This window comes from Scleropages formosus, chromosome 6 (genome assembly GCF_900964775.1).
Source record: "Scleropages formosus chromosome 6, fSclFor1.1, whole genome shotgun sequence".
NCBI lineage: Eukaryota > Metazoa > Chordata > Actinopteri > Osteoglossiformes > Osteoglossidae > Scleropages > Scleropages formosus.
In genome coordinates, this window is record NC_041811.1 from 18,712,721 (window position 1) to 18,734,121 (window position 21,401).

The following is a 21,401-nucleotide window of genomic DNA, read 5'->3' on the forward strand; positions in this document are numbered from 1 at the left end:
GACCCTCAGATGCATGCTTGTACACTTCATTTCAGCTACTGCACCACACTACTAAAGGCTCATTGATTCAAAAGCTTAATTTTACAGATACACACAGTAAATATTACCATACTTACGATTAATGATATTTAAATATAATAGTTTTCTTGCTTCAATATATTCAAATCTGTTAGTGTGATGAGTGACCTTAAAATTGAGAATACCATGGGCAAAGAATGTTTAGACCATCTGTCTATATAATAATAATAATAATAATAATTAATAACCACTACACAGGAAGATGCTCTGGTTTCAGATTTTTAGCTAAAAAACACTGCTTAAGAAAATAAAAGCAACATAGCAGCAATGCCACAGCATGACCTGCTAGAATGGTACAAGTAGTGTGCATGTTCCAGAGGTTTGAGTAAGAGACAAGGGCAAACCAGGTGAACATAATCAGCCTAACTGGGTTTCTCAATGTCCATCTCATGTGGCCAGATGTCCTGTGACAGCGCTTTTCTACTGCAAGCAAAGCCCTGTCCTTCTGGCCCCAGGGAAAAGGGGTCAGGGAGAGCAGTGCGGCAAGAGCAGCTTGTCCTCAATAGGGACATGGAGGGAAGGTGGGAGGAGGGAGTCACCAGAGAAACCAGTCTAACTTGAGTGGGTGGGTGGGTGGGTGGGAGCTGTGAGATAAAGGTGGAATTCTGCATTTGAAACCACGAAAAAAGGAAAGATATGCAAATATGACTCGGGTGATCCTCTTTGTTCGTAGCAAAAGAACAATGGCATTAAACAAAAAAAAAATGCGGAAAAGGTATTTCATTAAAAGCACTACTTAATTTTAAAAAAAAAATATGCAGAGAGTCTATGTTTTAAGGATTGCGGCTCCAAAGGTTTTTCTCGTAACGGAAAAAGAGAAGCTGTATTTTTTCCTTTTTTAAGTGGAGAACTGTTTGTTACGGACAAAGTCCATTACCTCCCTCCCAGCCCTCCATTAATATACAGGAAGTTAAATGCGTCACTGAATACCTGCAACCCGAATTCCTGCATCCTTCCTTCCAATAATGCCATAATGTACAAAAATGATGCTGCAGATGGGTACCCAACTTTGGCTTACAGGGCATTTTTCTTCACATTTACGAGAACTGAATTTACATTTTGCATGCCTCCTGATAGCTGCGTGGCACGAGATAAAGAGCGGCCGTGGAGTCTTCGCAGTCATAATTTGGCTTCAGTAAACTCTCAGTCTCCTTGACCCTGCGTTTGCTAGTTTCACTTGTTTCAATCACAGCAACTGTGGCCAAACGATGTCAACTCGTTCGCTGGGCGCAGTTCCATTTGCATTCTTTCGTCGATGTCTTTTTCCTGTACTGTTCAGTTTTGCCAGGTTTTCCTGGATTAACAGTTGAGTTAATAAAAAAATAATAATTTCATATGCGTGGATGTTCTGTGTGTGGACCTCTGTAAAGTTTATGGTACATAATAACTATGAGAGCTATACAGTACATACACACGCATTGTCTGAAACTGCCTAGCCGGAGTCTAACCTGGCAAACACGGGGGAAAGGCTGGAGGGGGAGGGGACACACCCAGGACGGGACGCCAGTCCGTCGCAAGGCACCCCAAGCGGGACTCGAACCCCAGACCCACCAGAGAGCAGGACTGTGGTCCAACCCACTGCGCCACCGCGCCCCCGCAGCTATACAGTATTATAGAATAATTTACAAAGGAAAAGCACCATGTTATACAGTGTTACGATAGCCAGTGTTAACTATTGAAATAACTGTGTCCATTTTAATGGGATTTGGTGATATTTTTGCATAAATGGGTGCCAGTTTTGGAGCAAAGGAAGGCACAGAATTATTCACAATTCACTCTAATGTTAATTACACCTTCAAGTTAAGAGAGTTCACCTAATGCAGGGTTTTTCTTCAATGCATTACCGTCATAAGGTGGGGGAAGACTGCACACACGCTCACACACACGATTAGTGGTCCACACCGTAGCAGGATTGTGTAGATTTACCGAGCCAGCACACCACAAGGAATCGCCCTGTTCTCAACAGCTGTTCGAAAGACAACACCCTCTGCCGTGCCACTCTGACCCGGCCTCATTCAAGCAAAGCTTGTGTTGTTCCTGGCTGTGCGCCACATCTTCTCTCCCCAGCTCCCCGTCTGTCCCGCCCGCCATGCCAGACTACGGCCACCGGCTCAAGAATGTGACCCCCATCGCCCTGAAATAGCTATGGTGTAATCGCAACAAAACTACACAATTGCGCGGCATGCACGACGTTTCCAGGCCAGGGTCCAGCTAATCCTCGCAAATCACTTGCATTTCATGTGATGCCAACCGTAGTGTTCCCGTGTCTCTTTCACGCTTCAAATACGGAACAGAATGGAACGCGGCCTTTATCCATCCAAAAAGCCAGGAATGTCGAGTTTACTTGTCGGCGTAACCGCAGGTTAATGGGTGAGACTTGGGTCGGATGCGGATGAAGACCAAGTAGAATGCTGAAGAATGAAGCATCCCTCATAATTCGGAATTAATATCATGCACAGAACAAGAAATGGAAGCACGCACGATTTTTATTGTTGCCCTTAAACGCTATTATATGAGCGTATACCTCAAATATAAGCTCATCCCTTGCACTCATATCTATAAGACCGATGAGCTTTTTGTAGGGGGGGGAAGGTGGCCGTACCGCACAAACACACAACGGCCCCGTTGCACCAGACAGCGGAGGTTCAGCACTCTTGCACCGTGTTATTACACACACGGGAGACCGGGCTCCGGCACCGACGTGGCGAGACCGCGCTCCTTCGCCCGGACTAAGGGCCGCAAAGTCGGCGAATCTAAGATGTTTGATTGAAAGAAAGGTGAAAGCAGAAGACCTGGGCGTTTGCGTGCGGATAGAGCTGAAAAGACCACGTCTGCCCACACGGGCCCCGCTAATCAACAGAGGCCTTTGTACTAAGAGAGAATGAGAAACACCAAGAGATGGGATTCTACCTCATTCGCTTATGTTGATTAGGGTGCCTTAATTAGGCTGCACTCTACTGCAATGCACAAAATCTTGTAGAACATTCCGGGTCTTTTGATACAGAAGAAATCACTGTCAAGCATGAAAATGAAACAACAGGTCTGAGAGCTCCTTAATACAAAAGTATGAGTCAGTCATCAAAAGTATGAGTAAACAAGATATGTAAGATGTAGTTACACACGACCTCATTTGTTCAGAGCTATGAAAATATAAAAATGAGGATATGAGTACCGTAGGCATACGAACGTAGGCTCCGTCGTCGGTAAGGGAACAGCTCTATTAAAGCCCGGTGGAAAAACAGCTGGTGTATTTGATTTTTTAGATACGAAACCCAGTTCTACGTACATACGGTATAGTAAGGATGTAAGTATACAGGATACATATGTAATGTGCATAATAATGTACATAATGTACATATACACAGTGTATACTTATGTAAGCATACAGGAATGTCAGCCGTATCTGAAGCTATTGCAAAAGACCCAGGATTCTGAAATAATTACAGTAGAGTGACAAAAGAGAAGGAACAATTCACATCTGCTACTGGATGCATCATATGGGTTACATTTCATCATGGGAAAAAATTGCTCTTTCGAAGCACACCGTATTCATCCCTGCGCTACCAACACCTCCGTGAAGGAATCTCTTCATGGCAATCACAAACTTCTTTCTCTCCCATTCATTGTTATTCCCCCTGTGGCAATATGTGCAGATGTTGCAGAGTTCCTCAACTGCATCTGAAGCAGATGACACAGAAAATGTGGACACTTGGAGCAGACAGCCATTTACATATTCTAGGCCCCGCTCCAGTTGGACTTAGATCCTACAGATGGCAGGATTGTAAGTAATCTCAGAATTTGTAAAACATGCTTGGGAAATATGGTCTAATGAGGCATTTGGCACAGCAATTCAAAAAGTAAACGGAGAGCAAAATTCTTGGTATTCGGAAGCCGACCTCGCAGCACAGGCACCTGTACGAATACCACGGTAGAACCACAGGTCCAGTTTACGAGACTTAATTAAAAACCAGATGTCAGAGAAGAGGCTGTTCATATTGTATAAGCACAGGTGAAAGTAAAGCAGTGGCAACTGCACACACTGAACAGAACTGAACGGAAGCGGATAAGGCAGAAAAACCCTGAAACCTTATTATTGGTGCTACTGGGTGTAAATGTCATTGACGTGTAAACATAAATGTCTCACACTTGTACTGCTTTGGCAGGGGTCTCGCAGCCTGGGACAGCACATCAAATCTCAGTCGAATTACGCTTACCCCCTCCACGCTCCGCCACGTGTCGAAATCCTGTCGCACCGATGTAAAAGTGGTGCCGAACTGAGAGAGTGCTGCTTGAAAGTATGCGAACCCCCTGGGTGCCTTACTTTTACCACAAGAATTGTTATGTGATCAGAAGCAGGCTTTCTCATCCGACAAAACAGGTGTGTAATGACCGATGCCATATGTTGCTTCAGAGGAAATCATGCGTGTAGTACAGAAACGGAAGTTGTGCAGGTGCAAAAATAAGTGAACCCCAAGCTGCATCGGCTAAACCAAGTAAATAAGGTGTGTGAACCATAATAATGTACCAGTTTTATACGTTCATTTTAAGATTTCATATTTCAATTTTATAAGTTTATTTCAATGTTTGATACGAAAATAGTGACCATCCCTATAGGGTTCTGCTGTGCAGATGTTTATCACCAATTAATGGGGTGAAATATGGACTGATGCCCCCTTTCCATCACCTTTTGTACTCATGTGTGGCTCTACCGCCCTTCTAACAGGAAACTTGGCTCTATAACTAAGCTTCTAACATGTTTTGAGAGGGAGCAAGAGATGTTGTTTGACATCATCTGTTTCGTTCCTTAGAAGACACTTTCACTTAAAGTGACCTAAGCACACGCAGTCTGAAACTGCTCATCCCAAGCAGGGTCGTGGCGAACCGGAGCCTAGCCTGGCAAAACGAAGTGCAGGGCTCGAGGGGGAGGGGACACACCCAGGACGGGACGCCAGTCCATCACAAGGCACCCCAAGCAGGACTCGAACCCCAAACCCACCGGAGAGCAGGACCCGACCAAGCCCGCTGCACCACCGCGCCCCCTTGCGTGACCTCATCATATGTATATATATATATATATTTTTAAGATATCTGTTTCATTAAAGCAAGTCCCTTGCTCCAACTGTGAACCCTTCTGGGATTCTGCAATGCTTTGGACTCAAGACCAGCTACTTAATAACTACACCACCTGCTACCTGTTAATAACCATAATCACACATAAACATATTGGTGAAATCTGTTTACCCGCATAGTAAAAATGACACGGCCTTCCCAGCCCCTCTTATTTCATGTCAGATCCTACAAATACGCAGAGGCCTCTGTTTCTTTCTTCCCTTTCCAGCCATGAGAGCAAGTGCTTGCTCACAATGTTTATGTACTACATTTACAAACAGAATAAAGTGCCTTAATAATTCATCTACTTTTTAAACCTCCACAATATTTCAACGAGCAAAGTCTGACGGTGGCTTTTCAGCTCTTGGAATTGGAAACAAACAAAAAAGAACAGGATAATATTTCATACTATTTCACATAGACTAAATTAGATGTTAATAGACAATGAATGTATTCATATGTGAAGCATCTACCATTTTTCAAGTTTTCCATACTAGTCAGTTGATCTTTTTGTGAATTTGGTGTGATGTACAGCGTGGTGGGTTCGTTGAACTAAAAATGTATAAATGTAGACATTTGGCATACATGTCCTACACACTTATTGGTGTGATTTGGGGTAAATATATGTGTCCGAACACTTAATGGGAAATATCTACAGATTAAGATCCTTCGTCTTATCGGCCCGGCTTCACCTCTGCCGTTTTCAGTGAAGTTTCAGCGGGTGAACTCAACCACGACATCTTGTTTTCATAACTGAATGCAAAACATGTCTGCTTCCCCTTTTCTCAGGAAACAGAAAGCACTAACAAAGGGTAGAATATAAAACAGTGACAGGGTTTTTCCACCCGTTCAGCCACATTAACTGGGACCCATCCAGATGTGCGCATACGTGGCGGAACACATGGCCACAGCGGCTTTGGGGCTTCCAAGTCGTCACCAACCTGTTATTTTATTAGAAATTCAGTATTTGTGTATTTTGTGTCACACTTTGGCAACTGTAGAAACTGAATATCGTTATGTAATGACAATAAAGGTGAACTGAATTGCAAGGGAATAAACACAAGTTTTTTTTTTTTTTCCATCGACCTGCATTATGAGCTTGATTAAAAAAGTGGACATGACCCACAATGTTAAAAATGGATGTAGTTAAAAATAATAATGCAAGCCTACAGTTCTCCCTACATCGCTTCACTCAGCAAGCCTGCTAAAAATAGACAGTCTCTTGATTCCTTTAGATCTTCCTTGCTTCTTATGTGCTACCTGCAAGAATGGGATCTCTGAGACAGAAGTCCTTACGTTACGTGGAACTGCGTAAAATATTCAACCAGTTCTGTGCAACAACAGGTTTTTCTAAAGGAACGAAAATCATCTTCAAGCTCAAAGGCTGTCCCATTCTTGCAGTAAAGCAATAGATCATGAAAAAATAAAACTAAATTAAAAAAAGGGTGTGGAATAATCTGACCGCCAGTTTCCACACTCCAGGAGCAAAGGAAGCGCTCTAAGTGGCACTGATTAATATCGGTATAAACCGTAGGGCATGAACATGGCATGCAAATGATAAGTAAGAATATTTCATTGTCAAAAGCACAGAAGATCACATTCCACTCAACTCCTCATCTTTTCTGTAAAGATACTGGATGTGGAAATGGAAACACCAGGCATACAACAATAGTCGTATCATGTGGCATGCTTGCTGTGTGAAAAACGCAAATGTCCTCCCAGTCATTCCCTCATCATTCACACACTCACACATACCAGCATATACTGTATACCCATCCCTCACATAACCTGCACCCATGGCTGCAACAGATTGTGCAAGTATATTAACATTTACATTATAGCATATATATAAATATATATAGCATTTTCTCATACAATACTTTAATTATTTAGTGCAACTGCATTTTTGGGTGATTTCATGGAAAGAATGATCCCTGTGAGGTGCTGAATAGGTGGATGACCACAGTGAGCCATGCCTCTAGCATGGCTGACAATGCTAACCTTGGCAACTCTGAACAGGCATGAAACTGTTGAGGTTCCTATGTAACCTGTGAGGCCCCAGCATTATTTTGCATTGTGTGTTTGAGCAGAAAGTCAACTGCAGAAGCATGGATTGGAATATTCAAGGTGGGTCATCAAACTATATCAATGAAGACATTAAAAATGCTCCAAACAGAAGTGGTTTACCCTACACCAAACATTCATATAACCATTTTCGACCAGAAACAGCCCAAAGCTCCATCAGTATAAGCTCCTGGATGTTTGATACAAGGGGCTTAAGAAAGACAAGAAAGAAGTTTCTCAATTACTAGACATCAGTAACACTGTGACATTCAAAGTGACACCTATCACAGCATCTTCTGCTTCAGCAAACCATACTCAAACTGTGGAATTCCTTGTGAAGAAATGATATCAAACTCCTGCAAAGCACTTGCAGACTCAACGGTGCCTCAGCATCTTATCTCCTATTGTAGAGATCATAGCTGAACACAGCGAATTAAATGAAGCGAAAAAAATAGACTCACTGTCTCACTAATTGTTAATTATTGTTAACTGCTTGTCCAAGCGGGGGGCGCGGTGGTGCAGTGGGTTGGACCGGGGGCTGCTTTCTGGTGGGTCTGGGGTTTGTGTCCCGCTTGGGGTGCCTTGCGATGGACTGGCGCCCCATCCTGGGTGTGTCCCCTCCCCCTCCAGCCTTACTCCCTGTATTGCCGGGTTAGGCTCTGGCTCCCCGTGACCCCGAACGGGACAAGCGGTTCAGAGAATGTGTGTGTGTGCTTGTCCAAGTCAGAGTCATTGTGGTCCGGAGCCTGTCCCAGAAGCATAGGGTGCAGAGCTACTCAGTGTTCCCCGTGGGAGGGTGCCAATCCCTCGTAGGAAAAAATACAGAAATATATAAGATATTTTTTCATTTATTAAAAAAAGTTTAAAAAAAAAAAAAATCACAGCTTCATTTTATAATACAATGGTAATCAATTAAAATATACTCAACGCTATAAAATATACACAGCAGGGTGCAATGTTTAACCTTCAGCATAAATAAAAGGACAAGATGCAGTGGAACATCAGACTGATTAACATATCAATATTACATTTCCTAATTTATTTCTATTAGTCAAGTATATAAACTGAAGGTCATAATTGGAAAAATTGTTTCCCTGTGCCAAAGAATCAGCTCACGTTAAAATTAAACTGAACAGTGTAATTAAAATTATGTAGACTGCCACATCTAATAAAGTCATCTAATAGCTAATATAGGTTACTAGGTCTACAGTGACTTTTTTCATAGAGCCTTCTCAGCAAAAAAAGAATATATATTATATATGTGTGTGTGTGTGTGTGTGTGTGTGTGTTTTATATCCTGAACTGCAAATCGGACAGTGTTCATCGCTGTGGAGAAGATCACCCCTCAGTGCACTACTCCAGGAGTCTTGGTTATGTGCTTTCCCCCTCAAGATCACAACTATGCCTTCATGCTGAATTTAACCTTACATGTAACCGAGTCCTCCAAAAAGAGAGCTTTCGTAAACTGTCGACAGCTGAATTACCGGTGTGTATGTACAGAACTAGTTTGGCTACAGCTAGCAGTGTGAACCAGAGCGTTGTCAATGGCAACAAGCTCGTCTTCCACAGAGTGGCAGCGCGCCGGTTGCTGGATCCTGCCAGTTCCTCCTCAGCAGTGTCTTGTGCACGTAACCTTTCCTTGGCAACCGTTCGGTCCAGCTGCTGAACCCGACTCACGCCGACCTATCTTCTTCCAGCGACCGGGACTTGCTGCTGGCCACGTCTCCACTTCTTACCACCGAACCTCGGGTGGCGATCCACAAAGCCGATGACCATTGCGGCTCTGCGCTCCTCTGCAGACTCCCTACCAGAGCCGGTGCTACCCAACCCCCCACCCCCTGCTGCCTCTCGGTGAAATCTCAATCGGGCCACGAGCCTTTTCATCGCTCGGCCCGCCGTAGCGGAGCGAGCTCCGACACAAGGTTACAACTGCAGAATCGCTGTCCTTTTTCAATCGGTTTCTGCACTCAAAGAGTCCAGCACACCCACCTCACCTTCCCGAGATGTAATAAAAGGAACAAATGCAGAGACCACAGAGCACTGCAAGTGTCGGTTCAATTGCTTTTTCATTATTAGATCAACTGTAATAGCAATGTTACAGCCAGGTTTAGTTATTTTTTTAACGATCGCCTGTCCACTGCATGCCTGGTGTCCACCTCTTAGTATATCGCACGGTTTCCATGCGACGCCACTCATAAAATGAAAGACAAAGCAATGGATATGTGGTTCAAGGAGGGCAAAGGAATTACGGATCCCTCATACGTGTTTGCGTTAGACCTGCATTTGCATCCAGAAGATTCCGGCTGCGATATAAATGTATGGGTAAAAAACATTTTACTGTAAGCTGTGTACACTACACAGTGTAGCAGAGACTGATCTTCATAGTGTGGATGTTCGGCTTTTTTTTTGGCTACACTGGATTGAGATACATTTCCAAAACCCACAGAAGAAGCTTTGCTGCCATAAGCAAATAACTCCCTTTCACCGTGTTTCTTTGTGCCCCCAGCCACAAAACAATATTGTCGCCCTGTTGTATATGGCTCACGTCCACTGGAAAAAAAAATAGAGACGCAGCTACTATCCAAATTCCTGCTGCAGCTGTTATGAACTGTTATCCAAAGGACGGAAACTGTGCTGCTCAGGCATGCTGGTCCATAAAAACCTCATTATAAAGAATTTTACAACAAATGTACTCTGACTTAAAGCAAAAAATTACATGGTAACCCCACTTTTACAATCCAGTAACATTATAGGTAGGTAGGGTATGTTGAGGGGGCATTTCAAAACTCTTCCAAAAGACCCCCTGACCCCTCAATCCTGTCCTTATGTCTATGGGGCCCCTGCGATTCAGCTGGAACACAGAAGATTATCTCTCGTGGACAATTATTGCAAGGAGGTTAATTTAATGTGATTATTACAGGGCAATAATCAATGTTAAGGTGCAAAAAAAATAAAAATTATCTCAGTGCTGCAGCAAAACCCCACAAAGTAAACCCTCTTTGTAGTATTCACTGGAGAAAAGTACACTAGCATCACAAGGTAATTAAAAAGAAAACAGCTCTCAGCTGACTTTCCCAGTTTTAAAGAGTTTTTTAAAAAAAAAATAAATAAATAAATTAGGCATAATAGATACATTCTGCATTTCATAATCAGAAGCAATTACGACACCATGTTCGTTTTAATTAGGCTTTATTACAAATATAAAATGCTACGAAATAAATTCGGTACAGGAATGACAATTACTGCAATAATGACCAAGGGCGTTCTACACAAGGCTGATGTAACCCAAAAACGTCAGCTTCAGCTACTGTTTCAGATATGCACTCTTGATAGAAACGTAATGCAAACTGACCCGCTTCCTGTTCCTGCCCTGTTGATGGGTGCAGAAATCCGTCACGACTAAAAGCCCATCACAATTTCCCTTCCTTCAGCCAATACGATTCAGCCATAACCTCTGCCCTTCACAACCTAAGGTCGTATTGATAAACCCAGTATGTGACGCAGTGCAAGTCTGGACAACAAAACATTCTTGGATTACAAGGATGATGTTCTCTCAGTATAGGGACATGACAATTTTCCCTTGAGACCATAGTGAGAGTAATGCTTTTTCACATCCCCATTACAAATGCTGACCCTAACTACACGATGTTGAGCAATAATAAAACAACATGACGGCCCTGTATGCTTATGTCCGGATAGCCGGGAGCGTAGTGGTTGGAGTTACTTTCTTAGGATCCAAAGGTTGCAGGTTTGATCCCCACCTCTGGTTGTAGTACCCTTGAGCAAGGTACTTACCCTAAATTGCTCCAGTAAAATTACCCAGCAGTATAGACGGGTAAATAATTGTAACCTTAACACTGTAAGTTGCTTTGGAAAACACACACACTGAAGCCGCTTGTCCCCAGCGGGGTCGCGGTGAACCGGAGCCTGACCCGGCAACACAGGGCATGAGGCTGGAGGGGGAGGGGACACACCCAGGACGGGACGCCAGTCCATCTCAAGGCACCCCAAGCGGGACTTGAGCCGCTAGACAGCAGGACCCGGCCAAACCCGTTGCGCCACCGCACCCCCCCTGCTTTGGAGAAAAGTGTCAGCTAAATGGATTAATGTAAGATTCCTTGGACAATAATAATAATAATAATAGGTGGACCGTTAATATCATGGAAACTTCTGCTTGAGGGGAATATCCACACTGTGTCCAAGGAAACAGAAAGATTACCTCCTATAACAATGAGCTTGGGGTCAAATTTTTGGGAGAGCAAAATCATCCTCTGTACCTCACCATGCCTATTCAGGAACGGTTCTCTATCCTGGAGCGTTAATTAACTCAACAGAGTGGAAACTTGGCAGCTGTTACTTAATGGTCAGGAGTCAATAATTAAAGAAAGGTGATAATGTGAAGGTACACTTTAAATAAACCAGATTTAAGTGCAGGAAAAGACCAAAATTTCCAACTTAATTTTCTTGGTCAGTAAAGCAAGGAAGGGTTTCATGGTCAAGCGGAGAAATCAGGGTCATTCTGAGAACAGCACAGAGCGAAAACAAACCTATTCTGCACTGTACACTCATTCGGGAGAGCAGAATCTTTAAAAGACCGAAACCTCAAAGCAGACGCGAGGAACGAGAAACAAGGAGTTTAGCATTCACACGCTCACAGATACATCGTAAACCAGAGATAAGTGTGGACATACATTTGGAAGATGGCGGGTTTTCTAATTAAAAATGAGCATGCTTTAAATCAAAACTCTTCTGTCAAGTGCTAAGAAGCTCAATTTACATGTCACATCAGTTTGAGTCATATTCTCATCAACTCTTTAGTTCTGACAGTTCGATGTGCGACCATTACAAATACATAACAAACATGGTTATACTTTATAGAGCTATTCAGACGTTGCATAACACATTTTCCTACATACTGACAGTGAGAATACTCGCAAAATGTCACAGTACTTATATGCTGAATTTCCTCCAGTGTCTCAGTCTCTCATTGTCTCACATCCTCTTTATACCATGCACATTTAAATATATCCAAAATAGTAACCCATTCAGGGGCTATAGCCGAGAGGCTGAACAAGACCTGGCTCACTCTGAAAAAGTCAGCCAAAGTACTGAGCGCAGGTCTCCGGCCAGAAGAGTACTTCACTTTGCAAAACCCACAGTGCCCAAAAAGCACTGGCAGCGCAGGCCCAGAGAGGCCTCCGCCCTTCCCACTAACCGGAGAGCGCCCACACGATTCTGCCGCGTGGATGAGAGCGACGGCGAAAGTCATAGTAGCGCAGCGGCTGTGGCCGCTCAGCCTGGACCCCGAGCGTACGGCTCAGGGCAACGACCCAAGCGGGCGGGCGACACTCTTAGCTCTCCAATAGCTACCGTGGCTGGTTGGTTCAGCTTACATTTCATACAACTGCTTTGCCCCCAGCTTAAAAAAAAGACGTATGGTTAAGAAGGCAGGAGCACCGCTCCAGTGGGCTGCCCTTGAAAGGCACCGCTCGCTAGGCGTTCATTATCTGAGCGTGCGCTACGAGCTCGCTGTCCCTTGCCCCTTTCTTGGAAGGAAACAGGATATATTGGGTTATATCAGTGCTTTAGCGCTTTGCAGATCAGTGACTTGCTTTCGGCTTATGACAGCTTTGTCCCGCCGACATATTCGGCCTTGTGTTCTGCTTCAAACGAGAAAAAAATTAAAGACGATATAAAAGCTGTTCGTATTACTTAAACGCAGAGGCGTCTTACAGCACAAATATAACAATACAGATTATGATTGCAGTTGCTCTAAATGTATTTTGTTTACTGGTTTATTTCACATCGACTCCAGCTAATCGTAATCGTAATGGTTTTAATATATAAATAATTTGCAGAGAATTTAAGTTTTTTCGGTATTTCCCTGCGATTACAGATCTTGCGCGTCTGGAAGTTTAATTCTAATATTTTCGAAGCTGTAGCTGATGCTGAAATCTTACATTTGTGCAATTTAGAGGGAAATCTGGCATAATGGTTAAGGACAGACTCTAACCTGAAGGCTCAAGTCTCGTGAGAGGCCTCGCTTCGGTATCCTTGAGTAAGATCCTTAACTTGAACGGCTCCACCAAACCATACTGATATACACATGGGTAGAGTGTGCAAACAGCTGGAGTGTGCAACTTGCAAGCTGCTTTTCTTAAAGGTGTTGGCTATGCCATGAAATAGGAAGTAATAGGCAATAAATCCTAGAAAATAAATGAGTATTTTACAGGAAATGCAGTAATTGTTGTCTGCAGTCAAATGCATTTAAAATATAGCACTATTTGCACACTGATTTTACTGAGGGGAAAAATTTAAAGTAGTTTAAAATGTGGTTTCAAAGCCACATTTATGCAGAATTATAATTGTATAAGCCTAATCGTTCACTATATGACACAACCTGCATGGAGATCAATTTAATGGTTTCATTTATTAATGCCCAGTGGTTAAAGAGCATGAGATTTAATTCACAATCGACCCATGCTTCATGATACAGCATATTTCATACAATACATGTGGGGAATGTTTAAATAACCTAAATGTTCAAATTTCTATTGCCATATTTGTGGTCAAAAGCACCCATAGCAATTTCTGATGTTCCCTGCAACAGTACCATCAAAGAGCAGAACATACAATATTTTCTAACATTAACAAATGCAATTTTCAAATTCTTCTTGTTCTAAGCTGGAGGAAGAAGAGCCATACTGTAAAAGCAACCAAAAGGGCAGGGGTATGAGTAGATAATATCATTAAAACCCTGGCAAAATGCCAAGTAAAACAACAAAATTAGAAACACAGATCAGTTTTCAATGTGAAATGAGTTACCCAAAACTGTTTTCGGGGAAAAATCTTGAAATGTTCCCATTTCTACGTCCTTCATATGTATAGCCTGTGCAGCGACGGATTAGAACACAAGTCCCCCCTGTACAGAAGCATTCCCAGAAATGCAAGAATGCACGAAATGAACAGAATTGTACCTGGGACTATAATGCATGCACCATATTTATTGTTTACTGCTGCCGAGATACAGATCAATCAGAAATCTGGTTTCGACACGCCACCGAAATGGAATTATTTTCTCAAGTGCAGGAGTCTTTTCTACAGGAAGGCGCCGGATCCTCATCTCCCTGTGTAAGCATTCCTACAATGGGGAATAAAACATTGAAAACTTAAAAAAGGGGAAAAAAAATCAAGGAGATGGAAGGCGCCTTGGGCCAGCACTGTAGAAACAGACGTAGGCTCATACAGAGAGTAGCATGTGTATGTAAAGTCAGACAGAAAAAGAGCAAATTCTTGGCAGGAAAGCACAAGTACAGACGATACCTTCACACACACACACACACACGCACAGAGCCAGAAATCATAAAGATACGAAAAACCTTGCAGACCTCTATTTCCAGGCAGGCATGGTGGCAGAGTAAGTACAGCTGCTGCATTACAGCATCTGGGTGGTTCGAGAGAACATGGGCTCGATCCCGGCTCAGTTTGCGTGGAGTTTGCATGGCAGCCCTGTGCCCGTGTGAGTTTCCTTTGGGTACTCCAGTTTCCTCCCACAGTCCAAAGATATGGAGCCCAGGTGAATTGGTGACTCAGGGTTGCCCTTAGTGTGTGAATGTGTGTGTGAGGGTGTCCCGTCCAGGCTGTAGCTTCCTTCAGCCTTGTACCCAGTGCTTCCAGGATAGGCTATGATGACTATGACCCTGCTCAGGACAAGCAGTTGATGGATGAATATTTGTTTTCATACTTTCGGTTAGTTAAATGAGACATTTAATCACATTTGGCTGAATGTGATGTGTTGACTTTCCGAATGTCCTCCTCAGCACGCATCATGAACACGCCTGTATTAAGATAATCCAAGCCCACAATTACCAACGGTTTGTGTGAGGTTGTCTAGCACAATGGGATGTTACATATTTATTTATATGAGCACGAAAGGCCCAATGAGATTTAACACAACAGATGAAAACAGAGGAATGTGCATTGATTTCCTGCTGATCAATATAAACAGGCAATATTGGCACATCCTTTAGCAAAGATTTCTCCATTAACTTATTGCCATTTAGAAAACTATAAAAACAAACTTTTAAAACATTTGTTAGGCAGATGCCTCTGCCTAAGTGATGTCCAAAGCTAGTGACTATGGGGATTTCACTTCAGTGCTTTAAACACTGTGTTACCTGCTGAACAGTCGTCATTCTCAGTTGTTTATGAAATAGAAAAGTACCAGCAGGAAGAAAAACAGCAGTTTAAAATCTGCAGTGGCTGAATACTTCTGCAGAACTTTAAAAAAAAAAAATTTTTTTAAAAAAATCACAAAACAAGAGCTTATTGGTAAGCAACAAATTTTCATCAAGGCTAAATCAAACATTCTTGTTATATTGTTAATATGAATTATTAATGTCAGTCTGGGACATTGCCTCCCGCATAGGCTTTTTCAGTATGACTCAACATTCCACCTGTGATTCATTTTACACAGGTGTTGAGGACATTACTTTATTCTGGGTATCAGCTACAGAACGTTACTGTGGATGTTACTGTATTTAGGACATCAGCTGGAGAACCTGAGCCTTCGTGAAGGGTGTTCTGCCACCTCAGCCTATTCGAGCATGTATCGGGCCAGCTTCTGCACTATTGGGTTACAGCAGCAATGAATTGCAGGCCACAGTGTGCATGGGGAGGACGCAAAATGTTATTGTGCCTAAAATTAATCTGAGTGATGCTTAAGTCAAAATAACCATCAGCCAATGAAGTTCAGTTGGCTTGAGCACATACTGCTGTCATTTGGTACTACTGGCGTTAATTTTCATCATTCCGGCGATGCACGTGACGGAGTCTACAGCAAGGATTACCTTGTTGTCGCTGTTCTCTGTGTGCGCACGCACTGACCGAAACCATTTGTCCCAAGTGCGGTCGCGGCAAGTCGGAGCCTAACCTGGCAACACAGGGCGCAAGGCTAGAGAGGGAGGGGACACACCCAGGACGGGACGCCAGTCCGTCGCAAGGCACCCCAAGTGGGACTCGAACCCCAGACCCACCAGAGAGCAGGATCCAGCCAAACCCACTGCGCCCCCTCATCGCTGTGTGCGGCGCTATGTAATTATGAAACACCTGTTGCTAATAATGGAAAATTCATTGTAAGTGGTGTTGCATGCTACAGATAATTTTTGTAGTTTATGTATCATTTGTAAATCACAAATATTACACATAATTTATGCCCTGCGTACTCTCTAGAAAAAAAAAATTAAACATTGCTGAATTAATGAAGTATCAGTACAGAACCATATATACAGTAACATGAGAAAAATATAGCGATAATTTGATATATGTACTTTTTCGAAAGTTTTTCTGTCTGAGAAATCCTGTAAAATCACACATGGACTGTTCTTTTATTTTCAGATGAACCCTTCAGAGTATTAGATTTAAGGGAGTGGATCAAAATGACCCTTGCATATTTCAAAGTAGTGTGTAAGAAGGGAAAAATCTAGCGAAGGTCACTTAAATGTCAAAAACATCTGCCAGAAACAAAACCCTAAGGGGCAGCAGATACTGTAGCGGTTAGTGTCCTGCCCTACGAGTCTGAACTCCACCTCCTGCTGTAATATTTTGGAAAAAAGTAGCAGCTCACTAAACAAGAGCAAACAGAAATGAAATATACTGTATATATACACACATAATGAAAATCATACGACAGCAAAAAGGAATGGTATTAAAAACGAACTCCTTGCAATTAACCAATAAAATTATATATTCAGCAAAGATGACAGTTTTACCAGTTTTGTTAACCTGCACTCATGGAAACTGAAGTGTTTCATATGCGCCCTTTAATGTGTACAAATATGTTCACCAAGATATTTTTAAAAAATCTTTGTCATTTTTTTCCCGTTCCCCCCAAAAGTATAAAGATACAAATTGGACTCATGCTGAGATCAAACTGGATATTTTCTTTTGTCTTCTACATCATGCCTCCTCCAGAAACGCTTCTGTCACGTTCTAACTAACAGATTCATTACTTCCCAAAAACCAGTCTCTAACACAGATTTTAAAGAAAAAATGTCTAGAAGACTTACACACTAATACAAGAAGTTGCAGTAGAAAGAGTTATCTTTCAGGAGATAATTGTATAAGCACACATTACATGGATATACATAATATTTGTTCATTTACATTTATTTGCTCAGCAGATGCTTTTGTCCAAAGCGACTTCCAATGAACTCTATGTAGTTTTATCAGCCCACACACCTTATTCACCATGGTGACTTACACTGCTAGATACATTGCTTACAATGGGTCACTCATCCATACGTCAGTGGAACACATTCTCTCTGTGTCACTCACACACTATGGGGGAACCTGAACAGCATGTCTTTGGACTGTGGGAGGAAACCAGAGCACCCAGAGGAAGCCCACACAGACACAGGGAGAACATGCAAACTCCACACAGACTGAGCAGGGATCAAACCCACATCCTCTCACACTACCCACGTGCTGTGAGACACCAGCACTACTCACTGTGCCACCATGCCACCCCTTCAAATTACAATATTTAGTGCTGATGCTGACTGAAAACAAAAACAGGCAAATATGAAGTACAGTAAAACTTAAGGCATAATTACCTAGCTCATAAAAATGACTGACTCCAATATCACTTATTATTTAAAGCACACCAATTCTCTTCTGAAGAACACTTCACTGTGCTGTGGTTTTGGGTTGTTAAAATGTAATACCAAGACTAAAATATCTGCTTTATGGATCTTTCATGGTAGATGAATGGAAGACAGAAACTGCCAGTATCCGCAACACAGGAGCAAACGTAAAATTAACATTCCAAGACAGTGCAGGTTCACGGTGGTCCGGAGCCTAACCTGGAAACAGAGGGTGTACCCCTGAATTTGACGCTATTTTCCCTAATGTCTTTGCCATTAATATGGTCATCGGCAAACTGCATGTGATGTTCTCAATGAAGGGTGAGCATTTTTACATTAGTCAGATGAATAAAATAGGTTTACAGTGCTATAGATGGACAATAACAGTATTTTATTTCTGAGGCTGATTTTTTGCTTAAATTTTCAACATATCAGTAGGCTATAATGTATACATACTGTATGGTACAGTAATAAAAGAACTGCAATTTGGTTAAATATGAATCCTTAGATCTTACTAGAAATATTTTCATATTAAAATTAGAATATGGAAAAGTGGTTTGGAATAGTGCCCCCCCCCAACGTATGCTCAGTAGGCACACTATTGCACTTTTTTCACAAAAAAATAGAAACAGGCAACACTTCTTAACATCCGAGCACACAAAATGATTCCGCTGAAGTTATGATCCCATTTTTTAGATTAAAAGTTACGAAACTTTACACATACAGACAGAAGCATTAATTAAATCATAAAACCCACTAAAATCCAACTCACACATCTGGTTGTAAAATTGTCAATGAATAAACATTTGGTCAAAAATTAATGAGAATAACAAGTCTACATGCACACAATATAATTTAGCAGAGCCATACTGAAACAGTTAGGATCTGAAGTGTACATAAACCCATTTTGAGAGTTAAAGTTAGCTGTGTTGTACTCTCTGAAAATACATCCTAAATTTAGAATGAAAATTGTCAGAATTTAAAATTCATCGCTCAATCGGGTTGCTAAAACGACACAAACACACATTTAACAGACAGTTAAATTAAGCTAAGTTAATGCAAGTAACGCTACATGTGTACATCAGTTACTAGATCTATTCAGATGATCTGAGTAAATCCATCCAGTTCATCCCAAGAGCCACACAATGGGTCTCACACCAATGGGTTCAGTCATGGATCTTACAGCAATGGGTCTCACAGTCTTGGAATCTACAGCAATGACTCTATGATATGGATCTCAAAATAATGGGTCTCTACGATGGGTCCTACAGCCATGGATCTCCCAACAAATGGTCTCACTCAAAGCTCTGAGCGATGGGTCCAACAGAGTCATGGATCTCATAGGGATGGATCTCCCAGCAAGGGTCTCGGTCATGGTTCTCACAGACATGGACCTCATGGTGATGGGTCTCACAGTTATGGATCTCAAAGCAAGGTTCTCCCAGCAAGGGTCTCAGTCATGGTTCTCGGTCATGGTTCTCACAGCAAGGGTCTCGGTCACGGTTCTCACACACATGGACCTCATGGTGATGGGTCTCACAGTTATGGATCTCAAAGCAAGGTTCTCCCAGCAAGGGTCTCAGTCACGGTTCTCACACACATGGATCTCGCAGCGATGGGTCTCAGCTGTGGGTGTCAAAGTCCTCAGATGGTGGTACACACTCCCCATCCATCCTCATCGACACCCACACACTAATCACACCAGCAGCCTGAACACACACCAGCAAGAGAATACATTAATTTACGGCACTGATTCCCAGAGAACAATCAGAAAAGTATAGATTAATTAAAATTAAAGGTCGGGTATGTAACTCTGTATGTAGCCTAGGCGGTAAGAAGCTCAAACTCTGCCTAGAAATGAAGAAGTGTCTAAACACAGACAGACAGGGGCACGAGAGACGAGTTGAAAATGAGCAGCAGCATCTCAGCGCAGTACTGATGTGATGATCGCTGGAGCCCAGCTACTCACCCCATTTTGCTCCTCTCTCTCTCTGTGGATGGAGATGGAGATGATGATGGTCCAGCGAGAGTCGCCGAGCGAAGCCGAACGTCTCACTCCGATTTATTTATTTATTGCTGTGTGCCGTGTGTCCCCTGTGTGCGGGCAGCGAGTGACAGAGAGTGTTGGTGGCGGCGGGCTTCCGACGAGCTCCTTCTCCCGGTTCGGCTCTCCTCTTGAATCACTCACTGAAGACACATCATCGCGTGTCTCACTGCAGCTCGTGACACACAGCGGTCCTCAGAGCAGCTCCGCGAGCCCAACGCGTGTCACAGCGCGCGCATCGCATTCGAGTCGCAACTTCTCCGCTCTCGTGCAGGACCGGGCGGGCGCCGGAGGAAATACGGCACTGAGAACGAAAACACACTCAGTCTTTCGGGGGTGGGGGTTGGGGGGGTGTTTTTTAAAAAAAAAGAGTGGCTCCTCCACACAAGCGCGCGGTTTGGTCGCAGAGAAGGACGAGGGTCGTTAGGGGGAGGGCAGATGTGATGATGTCTTGTCTCCAACGGCCTTTAAATACCCAGCGGGTGCGGAACACGGACTGTGTGTGAACTGCTCGCTGTTCTGTCACAACACCCTCTGCTGCTGTGCACTTTCCGAAAACACGGACGGACGGACGGACGGACACCTCACTCAAAGCTCTCTCTCCTCCACGATGTCTCCAGCTGCGCCGCGTGTAGCTGTCCTGCCCGCCCGGGGCGAGAAAAATGCTCAACGGTCCGCTCGGGTCCCACTTCCAAGTTTAAGTGGACCGTTCGCCCATTATTCTTCGCTCCTTCCTTCGTTCCTTCATTCATTCATTCGTTCATTCACTCGGCGCCTCGGTCAGTGACATCAAAATTCCTCCATACTAGCAAATTAAGACACACACGCTGTCTTACGGATAAAAGGAAGAATATAAAAGAAAACAGAGCGAAAATAAAAACAGTGAGCAAAAATTTACCAATTTTTTACGGTTTTTCCCAGACAGGTATTTTCTGTGTATTTTTTGTCCGTTAAACCTGGTGCATTCTGCTCATGGCTCCATCACCGCGTTTTACAAGAGCACAGCAATGTGCTTCGCCTTCAAATTCGTGGGCAAAAAAAAAAAGGGCCAGCCAGAATGGGATTCGATAAGAGGTAATATTACAAAAGAAGAACCCAATCAATGTTTTCCTCCAGTGACAAATACAGCTTTTTACTGTTGTCCCATCTTGCTAAAAGCGTCCTTTCACACGTCTATGTATCTTCCTGCATCCAGTGCCATCCCATTCAGTATCTGTGTCCCCATCCACCGCTCGCTGGCAGTATTAAATGGACCGACGTCACTACGCCACCCTCCGCACTGACGTCATCACACGCTCCTACAGCTGACGTCGTTTCTGTCAAGAAGGCTGACGTACAATGGCTTCAGGAAAGGGCTGCAATACAGGATGTACAGTATACTAAACGGATACTCTGGCGTGTGCACGAATAAGTGCAATGGAACTTGTACAATAAACCTCTTATGCCTATACAGGATCCTTTGG

At 43.1% G+C, this 21,401-nt stretch overlaps 1 protein-coding gene across 3 annotated transcripts in view; it reads right to left on the minus strand.

The window, feature by feature from the left end:
* Positions 1-21,168, minus strand: part of homer1 (homer scaffold protein 1) — a 55,247-nt gene extending 34,079 nt beyond the window's left edge. For all 3 annotated transcript variants that reach the window (XM_018736868.2, XM_018736867.2, XM_018736869.2), the window contains exon 1: positions 19,864-21,168. In XM_018736868.2, the coding sequence (XP_018592384.1) occupies positions 19,864-19,868 (5 nt within the window). In that variant the 5' untranslated portion in view covers positions 19,869-21,168. The remainder of the gene's footprint in view (positions 1-19,863) is intronic.
* Positions 21,169-21,401: the final 233 nt, after the last annotated feature.